General features: G+C 40.1%; 1 protein-coding gene across 2 annotated transcripts; it reads right to left on the minus strand.

Moving 5' to 3' along the window:
- Positions 1-1,845: 1,845 nt before the first annotated feature.
- LOC111019267 (uncharacterized) lies at positions 1,846-20,997 on the minus strand. 2 transcript variants are annotated; one of them, XM_022295611.2, is made up of 7 exons: positions 20,400-20,997; positions 13,544-13,901; positions 10,948-12,338; positions 10,689-10,808; positions 2,720-2,874; positions 2,482-2,539; positions 1,846-2,051 (listed from the first exon to the last, which is right to left on the minus strand). In XM_022295611.2, exons 1-7 carry the CDS (start codon positions 20,844-20,846, stop codon positions 2,025-2,027), a joined length of 2,556 nt encoding a protein of 851 aa, XP_022151303.1. In that variant the 5' UTR covers positions 20,847-20,997; the 3' UTR covers positions 1,846-2,024. The 2 variants fall into 2 exon arrangements, with proteins under 2 accessions (XP_022151303.1, XP_022151302.1); XM_022295610.2 differs by having other exon boundaries at positions 2,432-2,539.
- Positions 20,998-21,236: the final 239 nt, after the last annotated feature.

Here is a 21,236-nt window from a genome sequence, read left to right on the forward strand (position 1 = left end):
CATTTAATAGAGGAGCAGAGGAGCATAACCGGTAAAAAGGTCATCCCAAAGAGCCACGATCATCAGGAAATCAATTAGAGTGCCTCAAGCCTTATGAAGGACAGATCGGCAAAACATCTTAAAGACACCTCACAACATAAGACGCCTGCCACAACTGGCGTAGCCTTAAGCGTACGACAGGTAAAAGGACTCCTTCTAGAAAGCTAGATTGAAGTATATCCGCTCGAGAAGTAAAATGCAAATAAGCACGTGGATACTTATACAGCTATAAGAGCACTTGGCACCTTGAACTCCCAAATTCGATAGCCTCCCCACCAGCCCAGAAATGAAGGCCTAATGGAGGAAGCGGGGCCATTGTCATCGGATAAATCCAAGACGCTACGTGTCTTGACTCCACTCAACCATATGGAACAATCAGCAAAGAACAAGCAAAGGTTGAGTGCACCAGACCCGATTCCGAGCACACCAATTCTAGGACTGAGTATACTTGCGCGATCCGTACTAAGGACAACCAGTAGGCAAAATGCTAATACTTCATACCCAAGTCGCAATACGCCCTGGAGAGAATCGCCTCGGATGTTGCTACGCCCCTCATCTACCGTACATAGAGAGAAGGAGAATTTTGATGGTCCCCACAACCGTAAGGCATGGCATACCGCCCTCTATGTCCACCTCACACTAGAGGAGTCACTCTCACCATGTATAAAAAAAAGACCGACCATAATCAAGGTAAGTCAATATTTCCTATACAACTTGTAAGAATTCGACACACACTCTCATGCAGACTTTCACCCTCGAGATTACTACCTCGAGATTATTACCTATAGTCTACTTGCTCCATACTCGTTTATTCCCAATTTGAGTTCTAATTTAAGCATTAGAGTGCATTCGACAGAGCATCACACTGATGCTAGATTTCTATGTACGAGTAGCTAAGAGCTTGGAGACGAAGGCATATGTGACACATACATGACACCTACGTGGCACAAGCCCAGGAATTGCCATCAAGATAGATATACTCAATATATCCATAAGAAACCTACAATGTTACTTAAACTAAGATCTTCAACTCGAAGAAGATTTATTAGTGATATACCTAATACGAAGTATATATCATTCATATATTTAGTGTGACTGATATATTTCATATTAGGTATATAAGTTACAGCAGTGATACTTTATATTTCATATAACATACTTTATATTTCATATAACTGATATATATCAAGTATATCAATGATACACTTTATTTTAGATACATCGATTTCTAGAATTATCATCAAAAGCAAAATTGAAATAATAAAAGAACAAAAACTAATTTTAAAAATTTTACCATATTTGCAAAACCAAAAAATTGTTGCTATATTTACAAATCTGGAAAATATTTTTGCAACCAATTAAAAACACCCTACATCTTATGGAATTAGTTTTCTTTATCTAAAAAGTTATAAGAGGTTCTATTTATATATTTGCTTATATGTACTTACAAATATGATACATTCAAATGAATCATGATTTAAGTACATTACTTATAATGAGACTTCCCAAAAAGAAAAGAAAGAAAAAACACGTAGAAGCTTAAACAATCATGAAACTTAAAATGACTAAACTTATAATTTAACCGTGAAGCAACCAACAAAACTCACACTATCAAGTTCACAAACTAGAACTTAATGGTAAGAAGGTTGGAGATTTTTTATATTTACATTTAATAAATTTTGATTGAATTAATATTTTTGATCCACTAAAAATAATACATCAGAAAAGAGAAACTCCTACTCACTAATGAGAAGACCAATTCTTTATGACTAATAGCATCCACTAGTTTTGCTTCACTCCATGACAAGTAAAAAGATGTAAATTTATGTGATTTAAAAAATGGCACATGTCTGTATACAATAATATACATTATACAGACAGGGTGATAACCTGAAAAAGGAACAGCTTTGAACTACAGACACAAGGAAAAATAAACAAACTGAGAAAATGGCTACCTACTTCAGAAGATTTGAATTTGCGGACGGTCATCCATCAACTCGTGTCCGTTCAATCTGTATCGATGCAAATAAATGGATCAATAGTTCTCAAATTTGAGAAATGTTTGTAAAAAGATATATGATTATGACATTAATAGAATAGGATAATAAGTTGAATAAAGAAACAAGGAGCGAGAACGTTATCAGGATGAGCCACTATAATCCTCCTACCTACTACCACATGCCAGCTTCAAATGGGATATTATCTTGTTCTACATCCATTTTAATGGAAAAATTAAGCAGGACATTCTTCAATTTTCCATTCAGAAGCATAGCATTAGAGTGCTTCAATCGAAACAAATCCTAATTACTGACAGCTTAATTATAGTTATACGAACCAAAGCAATCAATTTAAATGGCTGAAATATAAATGGCAAGCTATAACCAACAAAGACCTTAGAATAAATGGGGACTACTTAATTAGTCCAATTTGCCTGTAACGTACTGTGAAGTTTTCACCCGTAAAAGGTATGAACTCCTTTGCAGCTTCAATATAGAACCATCTGCAAAAACATACTCTACCATCATGAAGAGCAAAAGGCAAGCTAATTCATCCTCTAAAAGAAAACGCTAACAAAAATCATCAATCAACACACATTGTTCAATAAAGTGAACCCGCTTAATCTCAGTCTCCAAAAGCAACAAATGGGTAGAGAACAGTCTGAGTAAGAAAATAGACATACTTGCACAGGAAAATTTGCTTCATTCCATTATCTGCCCCGAGAACCAATTGCCTTCGTCTTTCATATTCTTCTTTATACTTGGCAACAGTAAGAACTTCACATGGGCTTCGAATTAAGCCTGCCATTAAAATGGCATCGACATCGGATGCATATACCTACAGACACAATCACAAATGATGAAGCCCTCTTCATATATGTAACTCTCTAGACTAACCAGTGCAGAAAAAAGCAAAGCTACTGGAGTGACGTTAGGCACTTAGAAATTGGCCACATCAATATATACGTGAGATATGAGTATAACTTCTTGAGGTGTGAGCAAGTACATTAACTGAGTAACCAACAATCTCACAAAATGTAAATAAGAGATGAACAAGCTAAAAAGAGGAAGGGTGGGGAGAACTGAGAAGAATCAGCGTTGGAAAGAAGAAAAGAAAAGACAGAGTATAAAAAGGAAATTTGAATAATAAGAAGAAAAGATGGAGAAGAAGAATCCCTAGCAACACTTGGAGACTGAGGGTGAGGGATGAGAGTCGGTGGTGACTCTTCTCTCTCGACGAAGGTTGAGAAGAAAAAATTTTCTTTTTCGTTAGCTGGTAACAAAAAGGAAGTTGTGATTGAAGAGTTTAGCAATGGCAGGATTTCTTCCTTGTGTCTTTCATTGGGTTTGGTAGCATGGGTCAGGGATGGTTTTAAGGAGATTGCTTCCAGGGGGTCAGTGGAGCGGTTTTTCAAGAGATGGAGTTCCCCAGTACGTTTGATTTGGGTTCAACTGGTAAAGAATGCAAAAGGAAGGTGTTGTGTGGTGGTGTTGGAGGCCAAACGTGGAAAACGATCGAAATTGTTCGTCCCAGAAGGTCTGGGAGGTCAGGGGTGGCGAACGTTCGGGGAAAACTTGGGTTTGATTCTTGAGCAAAGAAATCCTACCAGGGTCAGGGGGAGTTAGAGGGTACTTCCGACGGGGCTCGTCGAGCGGACACCTCCTTTGCACAAGCAGTTTCAGGTAGAAAGTTGGATTCGTCTTCTCCAAAGGTCTTTGATAAGAATATTAGTTATCTCTTCGATACGGACCTTTGTGTGTTGTTGGTGAGGAAGAGAGCGGATGACTCGTGGGCTAATATTGAGCGTGCCGTTCGGAGTTTAGCAGGAGACAGTATTCTGATTAATAAATTCTGCTGCAACTTGGCGCTGGTTCAGTGTGAAGATGTAAAGAAGCTTTCCTTGTTGAGGAGTTTCGGTCGTGGGGTGTTAGGAGGATGTACATTTAATCTAACCTAGTGGAGTGTGGAGTTCATAATGGAAAATAGAAGTCAAGTGTTCAAAGAAGGATGGGTTAAGCTCCGGGATCTCCCCCCCCCCCCCCAATCTTCGTACGGTAGTAGTCACTGGTCTGGCTTCCCTCTGTGGCGGGCTCATGGAGCAAAAAGAAGGAATTCTCTTTGGAAGTTCGTGGGAGGAAGATGTTTGGGTCAAGGTCTCCGGAAGAGATAATGGCTTCATCCCGAAAGGTTGCTTTCTGAACTGCGAAAACGCAAGATTTGCGATCTCTTTCCTGCCGGCTTTTCCAGTGGACTTGGCCGGAGAAGATGACCTCGTGGGTTTCAATGATGGGGCTGAGGTCGTACGATGTCAGAGCTTAGCAGAGGGGAAGTCTACAGGAAGTGACGTGGAAGTTTCTAAACCTTGCAATTCTTTAACTATTTCTGGTAAATTTTCAAATTGCGGTAGAAAAGGGGCAGGTGAAGATTTAGATAATAGAGGGGAAGGAGTGGTCACGGGCCGGTGGTTTTTTGGGCCATCCTTCTGCTGATGGGCCGGTTCGCCATGTGGGCCGCAGTATTTTCAAGGCGCGCCCAGGTGCTCGCCTAAGGCGAGGGGCGAGGCGTTTTGGCTTGGGCGCGCCTTGAGCGGCGCCGGGGCGCTCGCCTTTGTGCGCCTTGCTGCGCCTTGGCGCCGTTGCCATAAGGTGAGGCGAGCGCCTCTTAGAAGCAAGGCAACTCTTTTTTTTTTTTTTGTTATAATGTTAAAAACTCATGAAAGAACCCCTAAAAAGATGAAAACCTACACCCAAAGATTCAAATGCCCACACCCGAAAACCTTCCTCCTTCGCCACTACTGCTTCATCCTTCACTGCCACCACCGCCACTGCCTTTGCTTAGTCATTGCAAGATTATGAAGTCATCTCCTTCTTTGTAGACAGCCAAAAGATCTAGTCTCACTCACCTATGAACGGGTTGTGCTCGGGAAAGAAGTAGAAGAAGAACTGAAGATGAAGAATCGGAAAAGAGGAAGAAGTAGAAGAAGAATAAAAAGTAGAATTAAAGAGATTTTGGTATTTGAGGTTTGGTGGAGTCTTTTCCTCTTCCCTTTTAGGTTTTCAAGGCACTAATTGCATGCAATCAAGGCACTAATCACATGCAATTACTTTGCCATCTTGCATTTACTTTGCCATCTGACAGGCAAGAGTGAAATAAATTCTTTTATAATTCTTTTATTTAAGTTAATTTATGATTTAAGTTTTATTTAATTTTAGTTTTCTATTTAACCACTAATTTTATTAATATCTTATTAAATTAAAATTTTTTATTTTACTTAATTATTTAAGTTAAAATTTATTTGTACATTAAATAGATTTATAAATATTTTCATCTAGAGTATTTTTAATACATAAAATTGCTATATATAATATTTATTTATTATTTTATTAAGTGCGCCTCACTTCACTCAGGCGACGCCTTTTTATCGCCTCTCGCTTTAAGGCGATAACGAGGCTCGTTGCCTTGAGGTGCGCCTTGCGCCTTGAAAACACTGGTGGGCCGAGACGATCCTAATCGCTTGGAGAGAAATCCTTTAAAGGATATTGGGCCAGGGAGTGGTGTGGCTGTAGACACAGTTGCTGGTAAAGGATTTGGGCCAGAGACTTTGGGTGGAACTCCAAGTTATAAAGGAAAGGAAGGGGTTGACTCCGGTCCGGCTGGTCGCGATGAGTTAGGTGTTTCTGGTTCTTTTTCTCCCTTGTTTGAAGACGGGTTGCCTCTGTCGTCTCCGGATCCCTCAATTGCGAGTCTTTCAGAGGACGATTCTTTTTTGTCTTTGTCGGTCATGAGGAATTCGAGTGATTGCGGTTTGGATGGGTCGTTGTGCAAGTGTTCGATTTGGAGGAAGGAGCATTGGATGAGGTGCAGGTTTCTACTTTGTGTCCAGAGGTGGTTGGCGTTTCTTCCGGCATTCCTACAGAGGCGACCTTTCCAGCTCTGGCTAAGGAGAACCCCTCAGGTTCGGTTCGCCGTGAGACTGATCCAAGTAAGGAGGCCCAGGTAAGTTCTTCTTCTTCTTTGTCTTTTAATCCCTTGATTCGGAGGTGTAACCAAGGGGTCTGTCAGGGTCTGTTGAGGGGGGCGATTTCTTCGTTGGGAATTCGAAAGGTTTGGTGTCTTCTTCTCCTAAGGTTGGGGTCTTATGACTTGTGTCTCGTCTATCCCTCCCTGTCCCTTTAGTCTTCCAGGGGTGGATTGTACCTTAGGCGCCGCTGAGCCCTTTTCCCTCTTCTCGGATGAGTCTGTTCCGACTCTGGATCCTTTGCCCCTTGACGTTAGTAGAGTGGGAGGAGGTCATAATTGTTTAGCTGCAAACCTTTTAAGCCTTCGGGTTTCAGAAGATGCCTCTTCCTATCTCAGTTTCCAATGCCGCTTGCTGAGTGAATGGTTTGGTTAGTGTTTTTTGCTCTCCAGTGTGGGTCTTCAGATAGTTCCTATGGAGGAGTCAAACCCTTCTTTAGGTAAAGAGCCTCCTAAGGGTAGGAAGGCGTGTGGTAAGTCAAGGACGGTTTCGGTCTCAAAAGGTAAAAGGGAGTTGAAGAATCTAGTGTCTTTGATTAATTACAATAGAAAAGCGGCTTCTTCGGTTGCCAGGGGCATTAAAGGTATCCAATGAAGGTCGTGGCTTGGAATGTGAGGGGTTTGGGGGGCAAGGAGAAGAGAAGATTGGTCAAAGAGCTTCTGCTTTTAGAGCACCTGGATTTAGTGATTCTGGTGGAAACGAAAAAGGTGAGTTATTGTAAAGAGTTTGTTAAAAGTTTGTGGAACTCTCGGCATGTTGAGTGAGCAGGGTTAGGGTCTTTGGGGATTCGGGAGGGATTCTAATGATGTGGAATAGTAAGATTCTTAGGTCGTTGGATTCGGTCAGGGGTTCGTATTCCCTCTCTATTGCCTTTCATTTCCCTTCGATAGGGCAGGGTTGGGTCTCTGGGGTGTATGGCATGCCGTCCCCTAAAGGTCGTAAGGAGTTTTGGGAGGAAATTGGTAGCCTCTTTGGTCTTTTGGGGAGTGTTGGTGTCTCGAAGGAGATTTTAACGTGGTTAGGTTTCCTTCTGAGAAATTTTCGATGGGGAGATTCCTTAGTTCTATGAGGATTGCAGGTTATTGGATCCTCCCCTGTGAATGGGAGGTTTACGTGGTCTCGTCAAGGAGTTGGGTGTAGACTGGACAGATTTCTTTTGGCGAAAGGTTGGTTAGATGGTTTTTTGAATGTGAAGCAATCTTTGGGTCCTAGGATAACTTTTGATCATTGGCCTGTAAGTCTTGTTTCAGGAGAGGTTAAATGGGGTCCTTGCCCTTTCAGGTTTGAAAATACGTGGCTCTATCACCCTTCTTCTAAAGCTTCCTTCCCAGGCCGGTGGAGGTCAGAAGTCCAAGGGAGATGGGAAGGTTTCTGTTTCATGAAGAAGTTAAAAGCCCTTAAAGCCTCTTTTAAAGTCTGGAATGTTGAGACGTTTGGAGATGTTAGGGTGGAAAAGGTGGAGATTCTTGAGAAGCTCAAAGTCATTGATTCTCTGGAAGTGGATGGAAATCTTTCACTGGAGCAGTTGGGAGATAGGTGTAGACTGAAGGGTCAGTTGGGTGATATCCTTCGTAAGGAGGATCAAAGCTGAAGACAAAAAGCTAAGTTCAAATGGGTAAATGGGTAAAGAAGGGAGACTAATACAAAATTTTTTCATAGTCTGGCTAATGGAAGGAGAAGTAAGAACGTTATTTCTATTTTCTACATTGGTGAATGAGTCGGGGGAGGTGCTGCGTGAGGATCAGAAAATTGAGGAGGAAGTGATTTCTTTCTTCAAGACTTTGTACTCCCCAGTGCTGTGTTCTAGGCCTTTCCTGGAAGGTTTGGATTGGAGTCCCATTTCGGTTATGGAGAAAGAGATTCTCGAAGCTCCCTTCATAGTCTGGCTAGTGGAAGGAGAAGTAAGAACATTATTTCTACATTGGTGAATGAGTCGGGGGAGGTGCTGCGTGAGGATCAGAAAATTGAGGAAGTGATTTCTTTCTTCAAGACTTTGTACTCCCCGATGCCATGTTCTAGGCCTTTCCTGGAAGGTTTGGATTGGAGTCCCATTTCAGTTATGGAGAAAGAGATTCTCGAAGCTCCCTTCTCACTAGAAGAAGTTCGTCGGGTAGTGTTTGGTTTTGATAGAGATAAGTCTCCGGGCCCGGATGGTTTCACTATGGTTTTCTTTCAAGATAATTGGGATGCAGTTAAGGAGGATTTGATGAAACTGTTTCGTGAGTTTCATGAGAGGGGTGTGATTGACTCTTTTATGAACGAGACCTATGTGTGCCTAGTCCCGAAGAAGGAGAATGTTGCAAAGTGAAAGAGTTTAGACCCATTAGTTTGGTAACGAGCCTCTATAAAATAATCGCAAAAACTCTCGTTGATAGGGTAAAAAGGTTATGCCTACTACTATTTCGGAGATGCAAGGGGCTTTTGTTGCTAGGAGACAAATTTTGGATCAAGTGTTGATTGCTAATGAGGCGATTAAGGATTATAGAAAGAGCAAGAGAGGGTGTTATTTTTAAAATTGATTTCGAAAAGGCTTACGAACATGTGGACTGGGATTTGGATAAGGTTTTGAGGAAGAAAGGTTTTGGGTACAAATGGAGAGGTTGGATCTGGAATTGCATTAGATCGGTAAACTACTCTATCCTGGTGAATGGGAGACCTCGGGGAAAAATTCTAGCCTCAAGAGGTCTCCGGCAAGGTGATCCTTTGTCCCCCTTCTTGTTTATTTTTGTGGTGGATATCCTGAGTAGGCTTATCTTAGTTGGAGTGGAGAAAGGGGCTTTAGAAGCTTTTGAAGTGGGGAGGGAGAAAGCTCGTCTCTCGCATCTTCAGTTTGCTGTCGATACCATTCTTTTCTGCTCCGGTAATTTTAAGGCGTTTGAGAATCTTAATGGCCTTCTTGGTTTCTTTGAAGCTATTTCGGGTCTTAAGATAAACAGGGGTAAGAGTTCTTTATTGGGCATTAATTGTGAGGATGGTAAACTTAATGAGTGGGCGTCCCTGGTAGGGTGCGAAGTAGGCAAGTTTCCCTCCTCTTATCTCGGTCTTCCTCTTGGTCATAACCCTAAGTTTGCTATCTTTTGGACGCCGGTGCTGGAAAAGTTTTAGAAGCGCCTCTCTTCGTGGAAGAAGGCTTTCTTTTCGAAAGGTGGGAGACTCACGTTGATTCAGTCTGTTTTGAGAGGTATTCTGAATTAATTTCTGTCCCTTTTCAAGATCCCTGTGAAAGTGAGTGAAGGGTTAGAGAAGATTACGAGGGATTTTCTTTGGGAAGGTGTGCAGGAGGGGGGTGGGGCTCATCTTGTTAATTGTAAAAGGGTGTCCAAGCCGTTGGAAGCGGGAGGGTTGAGTATTGGAAACTTGAGACTAAGGAATGAGGCGTTCCTAGCCAAATGGTTATGGCATTTCTTCCACAAACCTAACGCCTTGTGGTGAAAGATTATTGTGAGTAAGTATGGGCGACATCCGTTCGACTGGATTCCGACAGGTGGGTCTAAGGTGAGCAATTTCAATCCCTGGAAGGCTATTGCGTTATGTTTCCCCGTTTTCTCTCTTTCTCTTCGGGTTTCTGTAGGGGAGGGTCTTAATACTTACTTTTGGGAGGATACTTGGTTAGGCGATAAACCCTTGAGTCTTGCGTTCCCTCGGATTTACTTTCAGTCTAAAAAGAAACTCCTTTCTGTGGCCGAGGTTTTGAATTTTGGGGAAGAGGATTCGTCCATTTCACTGAGGCTCTCTCGATCTTTAACTGATCGGGAATCGTTAGAGATTGCCGCATTACTTGATCTGTTGTCTAGTGTCTTGTTATCCTCTAGGAGGGAAGACATGAGGATGTGGTTTCCCAACCCTTCGGGAGGTGTTTCTTGTAGCTCTTTTTTCCATGTCCTGATTTCCCCGTCGTCTTCATCTTTTTTGGCTTCTCTTCCTTCTTCCTCTTCTCCGTCCCTGGTGACCCCTTGGTTTACTTCTCTTTGGAAGATTAAAATTCCAAAGAAGATTAAGTTCTTTTGGTGGCAAGTCTTACTTGGTAAAGTCAATACCTTGAATGGGATTCAAAGGATGTCTTCCTTTTGCCTGGGCCCGTAGTGGTGTGTTCTGTGTAGGAATGCCACGGAAGATCTTGAGCATTTGTTGTGGTCCTGTCAGTTTGCACAGGAGTTATGGTGTCGTTTTTTTAGAGGTTTTGGTATTGCTTGGGTTTGTTCCAGAGATTGCAGGGCGATGATGGAAAAAGTGTTGTTATTCCCCCCCTTTCGTGATAGAGGCCGCTTTCTCTGGCAAGCCTGCTTTCTGGCTTCTTTATGGGGTATCTGGCTGGAGAGGAACAATAGGTTGTTTAGGGGTATAGAGAAATCTGTAGATTATGTTTGGGACCTCATTAGGTTTAATACTTCCTTATGGGGTTCGGCCACTAAGGCCTTTCGTAATTATCCGTTAGGTCTTATTCTTTTGAATTGGAGTCCGTTCTTATAAGGGTTGTCTTTGTCGGGCTGTTTCTTTGTATGTCCTTTTGTGTATCTTCTTTTTTCATTTCTCTCAATGAAAGTACAGTTTCTTATCAAAAAAAAAAAAAAAAGAGATGAACAAGCTAGAAAAAGGGAGAAATTAGAGAAAAAAAAGAAGAGAAAAAGAGTACCTCAATGTGTTCTGGGGAGCTTGGGGGGAGGTGGACAACTTCCTTCGGCAAATCCTCATGAAAGTAACACTTCTTAAGAACAGCCCAGTTCGACCCTTTATTGTAATCATGGAACATGGCCTGAATTAAGAGTAAAAGCTACCCCATATTACTTCAAAATAGGATGCAGTTGTCAGAAAATGTTAAAAAAAAACCATACAAATCATCAACTTAAATTGTCTATATAAAATTGTCAAACATAGTTTGATAATTTGCTTGCCTGAAGCCTAAAGGGCATCAATTTCCCATTGTTGGAATGAAAAAGAGCACATTCTTCAACTTTATATGTAACACCATCAATGCAACAGGAGTCGTAAAATGCCTTCCCATCTAAAATACGTGGCTTTCCAATCCATTCAATATCACGCAAGTCATCTGAAGAAGTCCCAGACTGCAGAATTTCTCTATTTATGATGCTAGCTTCAAAAGTTTCAACATTAGTTGCCTGCAGAATTTCATGATCATCTTTCTTCACATTCGAAGTGCCATGAGCACTTGTTGAGTAGGGTTCCTCTGGACCATTAGAAACCATTCTCTGATCAGCAATTTCAGAAACATCTGGGGGTTTAGGGTCACTAGCATTGTCAGCCACTGTTTGGGGATCTTCTGGAGCCTCTGCTTTTGATTCAGAGGATCCATCTTCACCTTTTGGTGATTGAGAACTTTTAATCTGCTGAACAGATCTTTCACTTGATAATTCAGCAGAAGAGGGGTCACAAACCGGCCCCAAGGATTTGGCTGGGGTATTCAGGGAAGTTGAAGAGGCTGGTTTCTCATCTAAGTCTTTCCTAATTGGTAGAAAATGATTTCCATGAATTTCTTCCACATCTGGAGTCTTGGTACCAGATGTTTCATTATCACTGGTATTGCTTCCATGGTCAGCATGCTGGGGACTTTGCAAATCTGAACCTCCATTAGAAACCAAGTTCAGCTGACTAGCACTAGCCTTTTGTTCTATGGTTCCTGATCTCTTCTCTGATGGCTGAGTTCCAATGGTGTTGACAGATAATTTTGGTGGGGGGTTACTCCTCATGACACGCCCATATTTTGGAGGTAAAGGCTTCCCATGGCTTATAGTTAAACATCTTGGGCAGTGCCATTCGCCTCTAGGAATTGCTCTCTGATTAGGTGACTGTACACATTTCAAGTGAAATCCTTTCTCACAAGCATCACATATAAGTACACTATCAATCTCATTGATGGTAATTTGACAAGTTTGGCAAGTCACAGCCTTGTTCATGTAATCTCTTGAAGGAGGATTCCAGGTAGGATGATCTGGAAGCTGTGGTTGTAACAGCTTCTGAATAATTTTGACAATTTCATTGTGGTTATTAGAAAGTGAAGATCCTTGCACAAAGTTCATGCTCTGTAAATGCGGCTGCAGACCAGCCATACTCCCTGTCACAGTTTGAGAAATTGAAGGTCTAGAGCTCTGGTTCCTCGCTGCTTGGGAAGACGATCTTAATGTGCTCGAGTCTGTGGTTATCTGAACACTAACAGCAGAATGATTCAGCGACTTGTGCTCTGGCCCACCTTTTGCTGACAAGGCAGACTGAGTTTGAGCAGACCAAGTTGGAGCACTCGCCAGAGGGTGATTTACTGAAGAATTAACTGAGAAGGAAGTACAAAATTTAATACTTCATAATATATCCAAAGACATAAAAACTACTTGTGTGCAAACACTTTAATTTAACTAGCCACCTGATCATGTCTTATCATCACTCACAAGTCATGAAATATAATCAAAATACTGAAAGCACCTAATGCAAGGTAGCAACCTAGAGTTCAACCAAAAATGACATGAGCGTGCAGTTACACTCACAAGCAGTTACCTTGTGGTGATGTCAGATCTTAGAAAATAGATTTTAGCTTGAAGTATATCATTGGAATACATCTTGCATTGCAGAAAATCGATTGTCTAAAAGTAAGGTTAAATTATAAATGTCTCTAAACTTTAATAGTAATGTCTATTTAGTCTTTGAACTACAAAAAGTTTTGATTTTGATTCAGTGAAGTCCCACTATAACACAATTACTTAAATATTGATGTGACAAACTAATTTGACTAGAAAGTTATAATTTGAAATGCTGTAACACAACTACACAAGGTATAGGCAAATTGAGTTAAAACAAGGACGACCATGCTGAAAATTTGATGGTCCAAAAAAACAGAACAGAGCAGATTTTAAGCTGAATTTGTTGGCCCATCCTCCATTTTTTATCTAATTGGCCAATTGCCATGATGTGTCAAATCATTACTTGCTAGTCCAATTAGCGTGCCGCAACAACATTTAAAGAAGACTGTTAATGATAGAGACTCATAAGAACCAAAATTGAAAGTTTAAGAACATAATTGAAACTTTTTAAAGTTCAAAGATATAATAGACCATCAAAGTTCAAGAACTTTACTAAGTGTTCAATTAAAAAATTATCAATTCAGAAAATTCTTTCTATCATTTTTCTGATCAATGGACAACGGATTGATAAAAAAATATTTACAGATAGGAAATTAAAAATAATTTACATCTTTAATGTAGAAAATAGACCAATTAGAGAAATCTATGACTCTTGCTCTCTCGACAATCCACCAAATCACTTTTAGAGTCTGCCCAACCACATTTAAATTAGTCTTTTTGGGAAAATATCAGACTCGCAAGTCGAAATAATTTATATTTTCTTTTACAAGGAACTGAACTTTTGTCAAGGAGATGAAAATACAAAAGAAGCAAATAGCCTCATATGCATCATTAGGAAAAATCCAAAGATTAAAAAAAACTACTCTTCCATCATTATACAAAAGCAGATAAAAAGCTTTACCTTGCATTTGAGATCCATATGTCCCATTTAGCGGTCTTTCAACGCCATGCAGGAACGGGGAAGAATCCCTTCCTTGATGACTAATAGGAAATCCACTTGAAATAATATGAGCTCTGACTTCATTGCTTGGTAGTTGTGCTTGAACCTGTATAGATGAAGAACCAGTGACAGAAACATGACCTGAAGGCAGAGCAGCTGCAGTGCCTCCCACAGAAGTCGGTACATGACTTGATTTATCTGAAGGAAACATCCGTACAGTAGGCAATGCCCCACGGCTCTCAACTGATGGAGTGAAGTTTGTTTGGGTTGGATGAGATCCATAAGCTGACGGTGGGATATATTTCTTGGAATCTTCCATCTAGAAGAGAAAGCAAGTATAGAAATTTAAAAGATCATTCACGTTCTTGGGCATTACCAGATTTTTTTTCTTTTTTATTTTTAATAAGAAACCAAACAATTTCATAGATGATGAAATTACAGGAGGGGAAGAAAGGTAAACTCCAAGCCAAAGAATGATTACAAAAAAAAGCTCTTCCAATTAGCACAAAGAATATTTAAACTATAGCTATTGTATAATTTACACCAAGAGAGAGCCACAAAAGAAAGTATCTACAAAAGTGTCCTAAGTCTTCTCTAAGGTGTTAGAAATTACGTTGTTACTTTTAAGCTACAGATTCCAAATATAAGTGGTAATAAATTGAAGATGGAAGATATTCTTTTTCTTGGTGAAAGAATAACCCAGTCATGACATAATCAAGAAGGCTTTCTATTAAAGGAGGGGCCACATGCCAATTGGATAGGAGTAAAAACCTACAACATCTGTACGCATAAAGGACAGCTGAGGAAAATGTAACCTTGGGACTCTGCCTCTTGTACATGATACATCAAACCATGGGTATTCATGCTCCATGACTGAGTTCCTACAGGAAGATTTTAGCCCTTTTAGGATCAAATTTCTCTGTAGGTAGGGTTAAATTTGTTTGTCAAAATCGTGAAGAAGGATCAAACGATAAAGGATCACAAATGTTCTGGAATCCAGTGCATTTGTCAAGGCAGTTTGTGAGATGGAACCATTACTTGTGAAGTTCACTAAAATCAAGATCCCACGTTTGAATGCAGAAGTTCAAAGACTCTTTTATGGATGCATCTTTCCAGTTAGAGACTGAAAAGCCTTGGTAACATCTTGGAAAGAAGAGGATCATATCCAACCCGTCTATCTATCTAACTAAAAGCTGGTGGATAAATCATTGCTCACACATTGCTTGTTTTTTTTTTTCAGATAGGAAACAAAACAGTTTCATTAATGGTATGAAATTATACAAAAGGGGTGCCAAACTTATCCAACGAAGTTACAAAAAACTCAATTGTATGTAAGAATAGTCATACTATAATTGCAGAAAGGGGAAACATTTTACACCAAGATAATGCCAAAATCAGAATGTGCTCATATAAATGCACTGAAGAGATTTCCTTGTTCTGAATAATTCTGGAATTTCTCTCATTCCATAAGGACTATATGAACATTCTATTGAGGTGAAGAGGCTTCTTTACTTTCTTGAAAGGATGGTCTGCGAGGATTTGCGAAAGCCATTGGGCAGTGTTGCTTGGAGTGACCATCGACCAACTAAAAGCTGAAAGAAAAAGCCTCCAGATCTGGTAGGAGAAAGTGCATCCCAGAAAAATATGGTCTTGAGATTTGCCCGCAGCTTTGCATAAAACACATCAATTTGGGGAAATTGTCCACCTTGGGCATCTTCTCTGCAATCCGTCGTAGGTATTGAGGCAAGAATGGCTGAGCTCCCATATAAAAAAATTTATCTTTTTAGGGAAGGAGGACTTCCATATAAAGTTTAAAAGATTCACACTGTTGGTAGCTACCCCAGATGCAAGACTGTGAGTTACGGATTTGGTTGTAAAAATGTCACTATTTTATAGGATCCAATGCCAAATGTCTGACCTCAAAAAAGGGTGATGGGAAGATAGTAGCGCAGACAATGCTGCCCATTCCAAGCACCCAATTGGTCATCCCATAACTCGATAACGGAGGCTTCTTTTTTGTTGGATAAAGAAAATAGAAGGGGAAATGAGAAACATATTGGACCCTGTCCTAACCAATGGTCATTCAAAAAATAAGCTGCTTCACCATTTCCGACCTTTTTTCTTTCTCTTTTGATAACTGGGAGTCGGAGCTTTGCTCCCCTATACTCAAGGGTGCCTACGCCCAACTCAAGACTCAGACCCAGGAATTATCAAGGATTTTTGGTATTAAGCTCACCGAAAGATTCAAACTTGAGACCTCTAAACACCAAGAGACCCCAAGTCCTTGCCAATTGGGCTATGAGGGCCACCATTTCCAACCTTATAAATATTAGAGAAAATAAGGTGGTCTTGTCGGAGAATATACTTCTATGGACCTTAGCCGATGAGATGGATAATCCACCAGATTTGAGACTAAAGTGCTTGGTACCATACTTTGATGCAATCATTTTCTTACAAAGAACTCCCTTTTCCGAGTGAAACCGCCAGTCCAATTAAGCAAGCAGAGCTTTATTTCTCAGATTTATGTTGATGATTCCCAAGCCCCCTTCCATGAAATGACATTCCACTTTGTCCCATTTTAGGAGGTGAGGCTCACCTTTTTCCTTGTCGTCCATCAAAGGAATTTCCAAAAGATCCTCTCCAGAGGAGGTGCAAATTTGTTAGGCATAAGGAAAAGAGATAAGTAGATAAGGAGATTAGCAAGAGTTGCTTGTATAAGCACGAGTCTACCTCTTTTGAGACACAAGAATGATTCCAATTTTGTAGACCCATGTACAATTTTTCAATGACAGACTGCCAAACGATGCTGAACGGTGGTTTCCACAAAGGGGAAGGACCACATAGGTGCTTGGCCAAGAACTTTCTCTTCATTTTAGGAGACAAATTATTCTAATATATTCAAATATGTGCAATCTATATCAGATTTTCTTGTATAGGAGAGAGACCCACTACAACATAAGGAAACAATAAAGACAATAAAGACTCAATATTGAAAACTTATATTTAGACACAAATATTTATAAATGTTAGGAAATTTCAAACTCCACCTCAGGTTTAAAGATGTATTCCATAGTTAGCTTCTAGATTAGTTTGTCGAATTTCTTCTTCTATTAGTTGGTACATTAGCAATTTGCTCTACTGTTGAAAGATAAGAAATACATAATACTCCTACATCAATCTTCTCTTTAATAAAATATATTTTAACCTCAATATGTTTTGTTCGGTCATATAGAATTGGATAATGAGCTATAGCTATGGCAATCTTACTGCCACAATAAATCTATATAGGTGTCTCTAAGGAAATTTCAATTCTCTAAGTATTCTTTTGATCCATATACCTTCACAAATTTCATGGGCTAAGACTCTAAACTTTGCTTTAACACTTCTCATGGTTGCCACCATAATTCTCTAAGAACAAATCATCTATTTTAAGAGGGAGGCAAAGCAAAAAACCCAAATCATAACACACAAAAGACCAAGCAGCATATGCAAAAGGGCTATGCAAAAAAATGTGGTCAACCGTTTCATCTTCCCTATTACAGAGGCAACAAACTGAGGGAGATAGAGCCCAATGAGGTAATCTCTTTTGGAGTCTATTGGCGGCATTCACACTTCTATAGAAGAGTGAGACTATAAAAAGAATTTGATTTTCTTAGGGAGTTCAAAATTCAAAATGAAGTTTAGGGTTTTTAACTTGCCTGAATGACTGATCGGGAGGGAAAAGGGTGATTTTGCCGAGTAAGTGCCAATTTTTATCTACTTTCCACCACAATTTGTCTTTTCCTTGCCCTATTTGCATCAAATCCAGCTTCTCTGTTAGAAAGACCCACCTGGAGATCTCCCTTACAAACAAATTTCTTCTCAAACCTAAGTCCCAAGTATGGGAAGCTTCGACCCAACAATCAGTAACAGTCCTACCCTTTCTGGAAGATAACATACCCCTTCATTCGTTGCTAAGCCAAGGTCCCAAGTCTCTGAGTCAACCCGCACTTTTTGAAGAATCCTGCACCCATGGGCATACGGCCTGGTAGGCTTTCCCTTACCTCTAAAGTCGTTCCCCAATCAGATGTTTGGACATGAGCTATACTCCGCGAGAAGCCAAACAAGCGTATGGCCTTGCAATTTGACCTCTTTTCCCGACTCCCATGTGACTATGAATGCTCAGTCACAACCTTTCCACTTGTCACCGTCGGGCCTCTCTTGCTACCACAACAGAGAGTAGAGAAGGAAGAACAATCAACCCCCGGGTCTTCCTAGAATTTCACCCATCTCCCATTTGAAACCTTAGAAGTCACAAAATTCAAAAATCCTTGTCTACTTTTGTCTATATCAGTCCACGACCTACCTATGGACAACTATTTTGCTGCTTTTGTCAACCAACCGTGAGGCTGAAGGCCATAAATGGCCACAATGATTTTGTGCCATAATCCATTTTCTTCATGGGCGAACCTCCAAAGCCATTTTAGAAAAGCACAATTCTTCTACTTCAAAGAACCAACTCTAATACCTCCATGTTACTTGGGCATGGAAGTCAAATTTCCAATTTACTAGATGGCTTCCTTGCTTGTAAGATCCTCCAGTCCAAATAAAGTCCCTCATGAGCTTTTTCATCGCCAAAATGACAGCATTAGGAGCCTTAAGGATCAAGAAATATCACTGAAAGGCTATTGAGAACAACTTGGGCCAAAGTGAGCCTACCCCTTGAAAAGCCAAAAGTTTCTCCATTTATCTAGCGTAGCTCTCATTTTATCCACCGGGGGGGTCCCAAAAGCTAACCGCTCATTGAATTCCTCCTAGAGGAGGGGAGGGGAAAACCATGATCATAGAGAGTTCCACATAGGAATCACTTACGTTCTCTTATAAGGCTTTTAGGATTTTGCACAAATCATCATGGAGAATTTTTCTAAACCACAATAGAGGAGTCCCTCATAATATCATCGACCACCAAAGGAGGGTCCACTACCGTTGATAGGTGGGGTAATCGAGGGGCCATTAATGGTGGCTTCCAAGTTGGTGGAGGAGGATCATTAATGCTAGGTCCTTTACCATTAATGGGTTTTAAATTTCTCAAAAGTTGATCTTTATAGTTAGTGGTGGAAAGGGAAACATTTGCATGCAAACATCCTTTGCAAGAAAAGCCATTGATTAGGTAGAGGAAGGATATGCAACCATTTTGTTCTTTTGCAGAGGGTACCAAGACTATGTTTTGTCCCATTTAAATCCATCTTACTGTTGGTGAAATAACCTCTTTTATTTGATATATTTTCAGCCCAAAGAGAGTAATATAATTTCTGTGTTATTTAAACAACTTGTTGGTGAAAAGAGAGCCAATCAAAAGCTTGAAATCGTCAACCAAACCAAGCGTAGGAGCCCCACTGGAGGGAGAAGGAAAAAACGCTATTATACTTATACCTGTACTCAATAATCCTAACTCAACTCAACTTCCTCTATATTGTTCGTCAAGCTAGACAGAGAAGGATTCCTATCCATAGAGATGGTATGTTTGGATTAGTTCCACCCCATTAAAAACAAGAGTGAAAGGATTAGAAGGATGGGGGTTACTAGAGCAGATCGAAGAGCAAGTCAAGGGAGAGAGAAGGGAAAGGGGAGGGTAAAAAGGGAGGGGCTCTAGGAAATAGCATAATATTATTTGATTTGGGGAGAGAGCTTGGAAAGAGTACCCTCTTTGATGTAATATTCGGTTACTTATTTTGTATGTTCTGTTTTATTTATTATAGTTTCAAGTTAGTTAGTGGTTAGTTAGGTTGTTAAAGCTTTTAGTAAGTTAATTTAAGCTTCTTTCAGGATCGGTAGCCTTATAAAAGGTGCTTCCCTCTCTTGTTTAACATTCATGCTATGATTAATAAGATTTCCTCATTGGTATTACACCACTCTTGGCCATTACAAAATTAATAGTCAAACTAGAAAATAGTTCTATCATTGAAATGTTAATAAATATTAAATCTACAATTAGGCTGGTTGCAAGGTACAATTCTAGAATTAAAGGAAAAATCTAAAAGAGAATCTGCATCATAAAATTCCATGTTTCAATTCATTACAGCAACATAATTTACACATTAAATTATAGGCAACTATTTAGATGTCATGAGAAAAAAAAAAGAAAATTAGGGATCGAATAATAAAATTATTTAACATGACAATTTAAGCATTGAATTATACATGAAGCAATAAGAAGACCTTAACTTACAAAAAAGAGCATGGGGAAGAAACAAATTATCTATTTCTTCACAAAGTGTAAACACAAAAACACTCTTTGGAACAACATTATTAACACATTCAGCATCTCTTGGAGCCTACCACTATCAGTAAAAGATATTGTGGAACAAAACTCGGATGGACACAACCTCAAATGACGAGCAAGAATCCTTTGAGAGGATGCCATCATATCGGGCATTTGGAGATTTTGGAAGGAAAGAAACAATAGAGTTTCCAAATATGCTAAAAGGAAAATACTTAATGTTTCAAAATGGTTGTTTATATTACTTCTAATTGAAGTACTAACACAGCATTTTTGTAACTAATCTACAGTCTACTTTACACTTTTACACAAATCGAAGTTCTATTTGCTAATCTTGCTTAGTCATTGTGATTCTTCAAGTACAAAATCTAAACTTCCAACAATTAATTAGCTTCAGTTTTCATAATTCCTTATCAACTAAAGATGGGTAACAGCCAGCACAAACACTCGACATTCAACAGATAATAAAAGAACATAAAATTCAAACCCAGGTAGCAATCGTTACAAAACAACAAACAATCTCAATGAGCCAGAAAAATGTACAATATAGTGACATACCTTCTTCTTAGCCATCGCCAATTTCTCCGCTATTGTCAACCTGGGACCGCGAAACCCTAACTTGTGATCCTTAGCCTTCTCATTCAGCCCCAAATCTTCAATCACAGAGCTAATACCTTCCCTTCCCATAATGTCTTTCGGCGCCAATCCTTCACAAATCTGAGCCAGCTTAGCCCTGGCCTCAGCCATCAACTCGACCTCGGCATCACTCGGCTTCTTCCCGCCGCGCACCGCCGTCATCGTGGACATGACCAACACAATCTCCGCAACCCGTCTGAGATTCCGACCAAGTTCCTGGCCATTCCGCGGCTTCTTGCTCAACTGCGGCTCTGCAGCAACAACCCCGTCGTGTCCCTCGTACCCAATTGGCCTCTTGTCGCCGGAGTGGGTCACGGTGGGTTCAGTTGGTTCCGCATCGACAACCACCTCCTGCATCGGTTCGGCCATGAGAGGGGAGAGGGGAAGGAATTTGGAAATATTGAGACGTTAATTGGAGGGATTTTTGGCGGGTAAGTAAAAGAGGGAATGACGAGGGCCAGGAGAGTTGAGTTTTGGAGGAAGATAAGAGAGAGAAAGGGCTCAGCAGCTGTGGATTTTGATTTTCACAACCGAGATTTCGAGAGTACTTTTAGGCTTTTAGCTTTATGTGAACCCGGTCCGGTTTATTTTAACCGACCGGCTTACAAACCCGTGACCTGACCGGCTTAAATATTTTTAAGGTTAAATTAAAAATATATTTATATTAAAAAAAATTCCTCAAACTTTCCCCTCTATTTCAAAAATACCTCTATGTCCTTTAATGAACATTTTAAAAATACCTTATGACCAAATATCCTT

Source organism: Momordica charantia, assembly GCF_013281855.1.
Source record: "Momordica charantia cultivar OHB3-1 chromosome 10 unlocalized genomic scaffold, Mcharantia_2.0 BLBB01000010.1, whole genome shotgun sequence".
In the NCBI taxonomy this organism is placed as follows: Eukaryota; Viridiplantae; Streptophyta; class Magnoliopsida; order Cucurbitales; family Cucurbitaceae; genus Momordica; species Momordica charantia.

What these genes read in the sequence shown, in the direction of transcription:
- LOC111019267 (XM_022295610.2), bottom strand. Translation starts at nt 20,846, where the DNA reads ATGGCCGAACCGATGCAGGAGGTGGTTGTCGATGCGGAACCAACTGAA. An exon ending in TGGCGATGGCTAAGAAGAAG is followed by an intron (nt 13,902 to 20,399) that starts GTATGTCACTAT and finishes TTTCTCTTCTAG; the next exon opens with ATGGAAGATTCCAAGAAATA. An exon ending in TGATGCCCTTTAGGCTTCAG is followed by an intron (nt 10,809 to 10,947) that starts GCAAGCAAATTA and finishes CTCTTAATTCAG; the next exon opens with GCCATGTTCCATGATTACAA.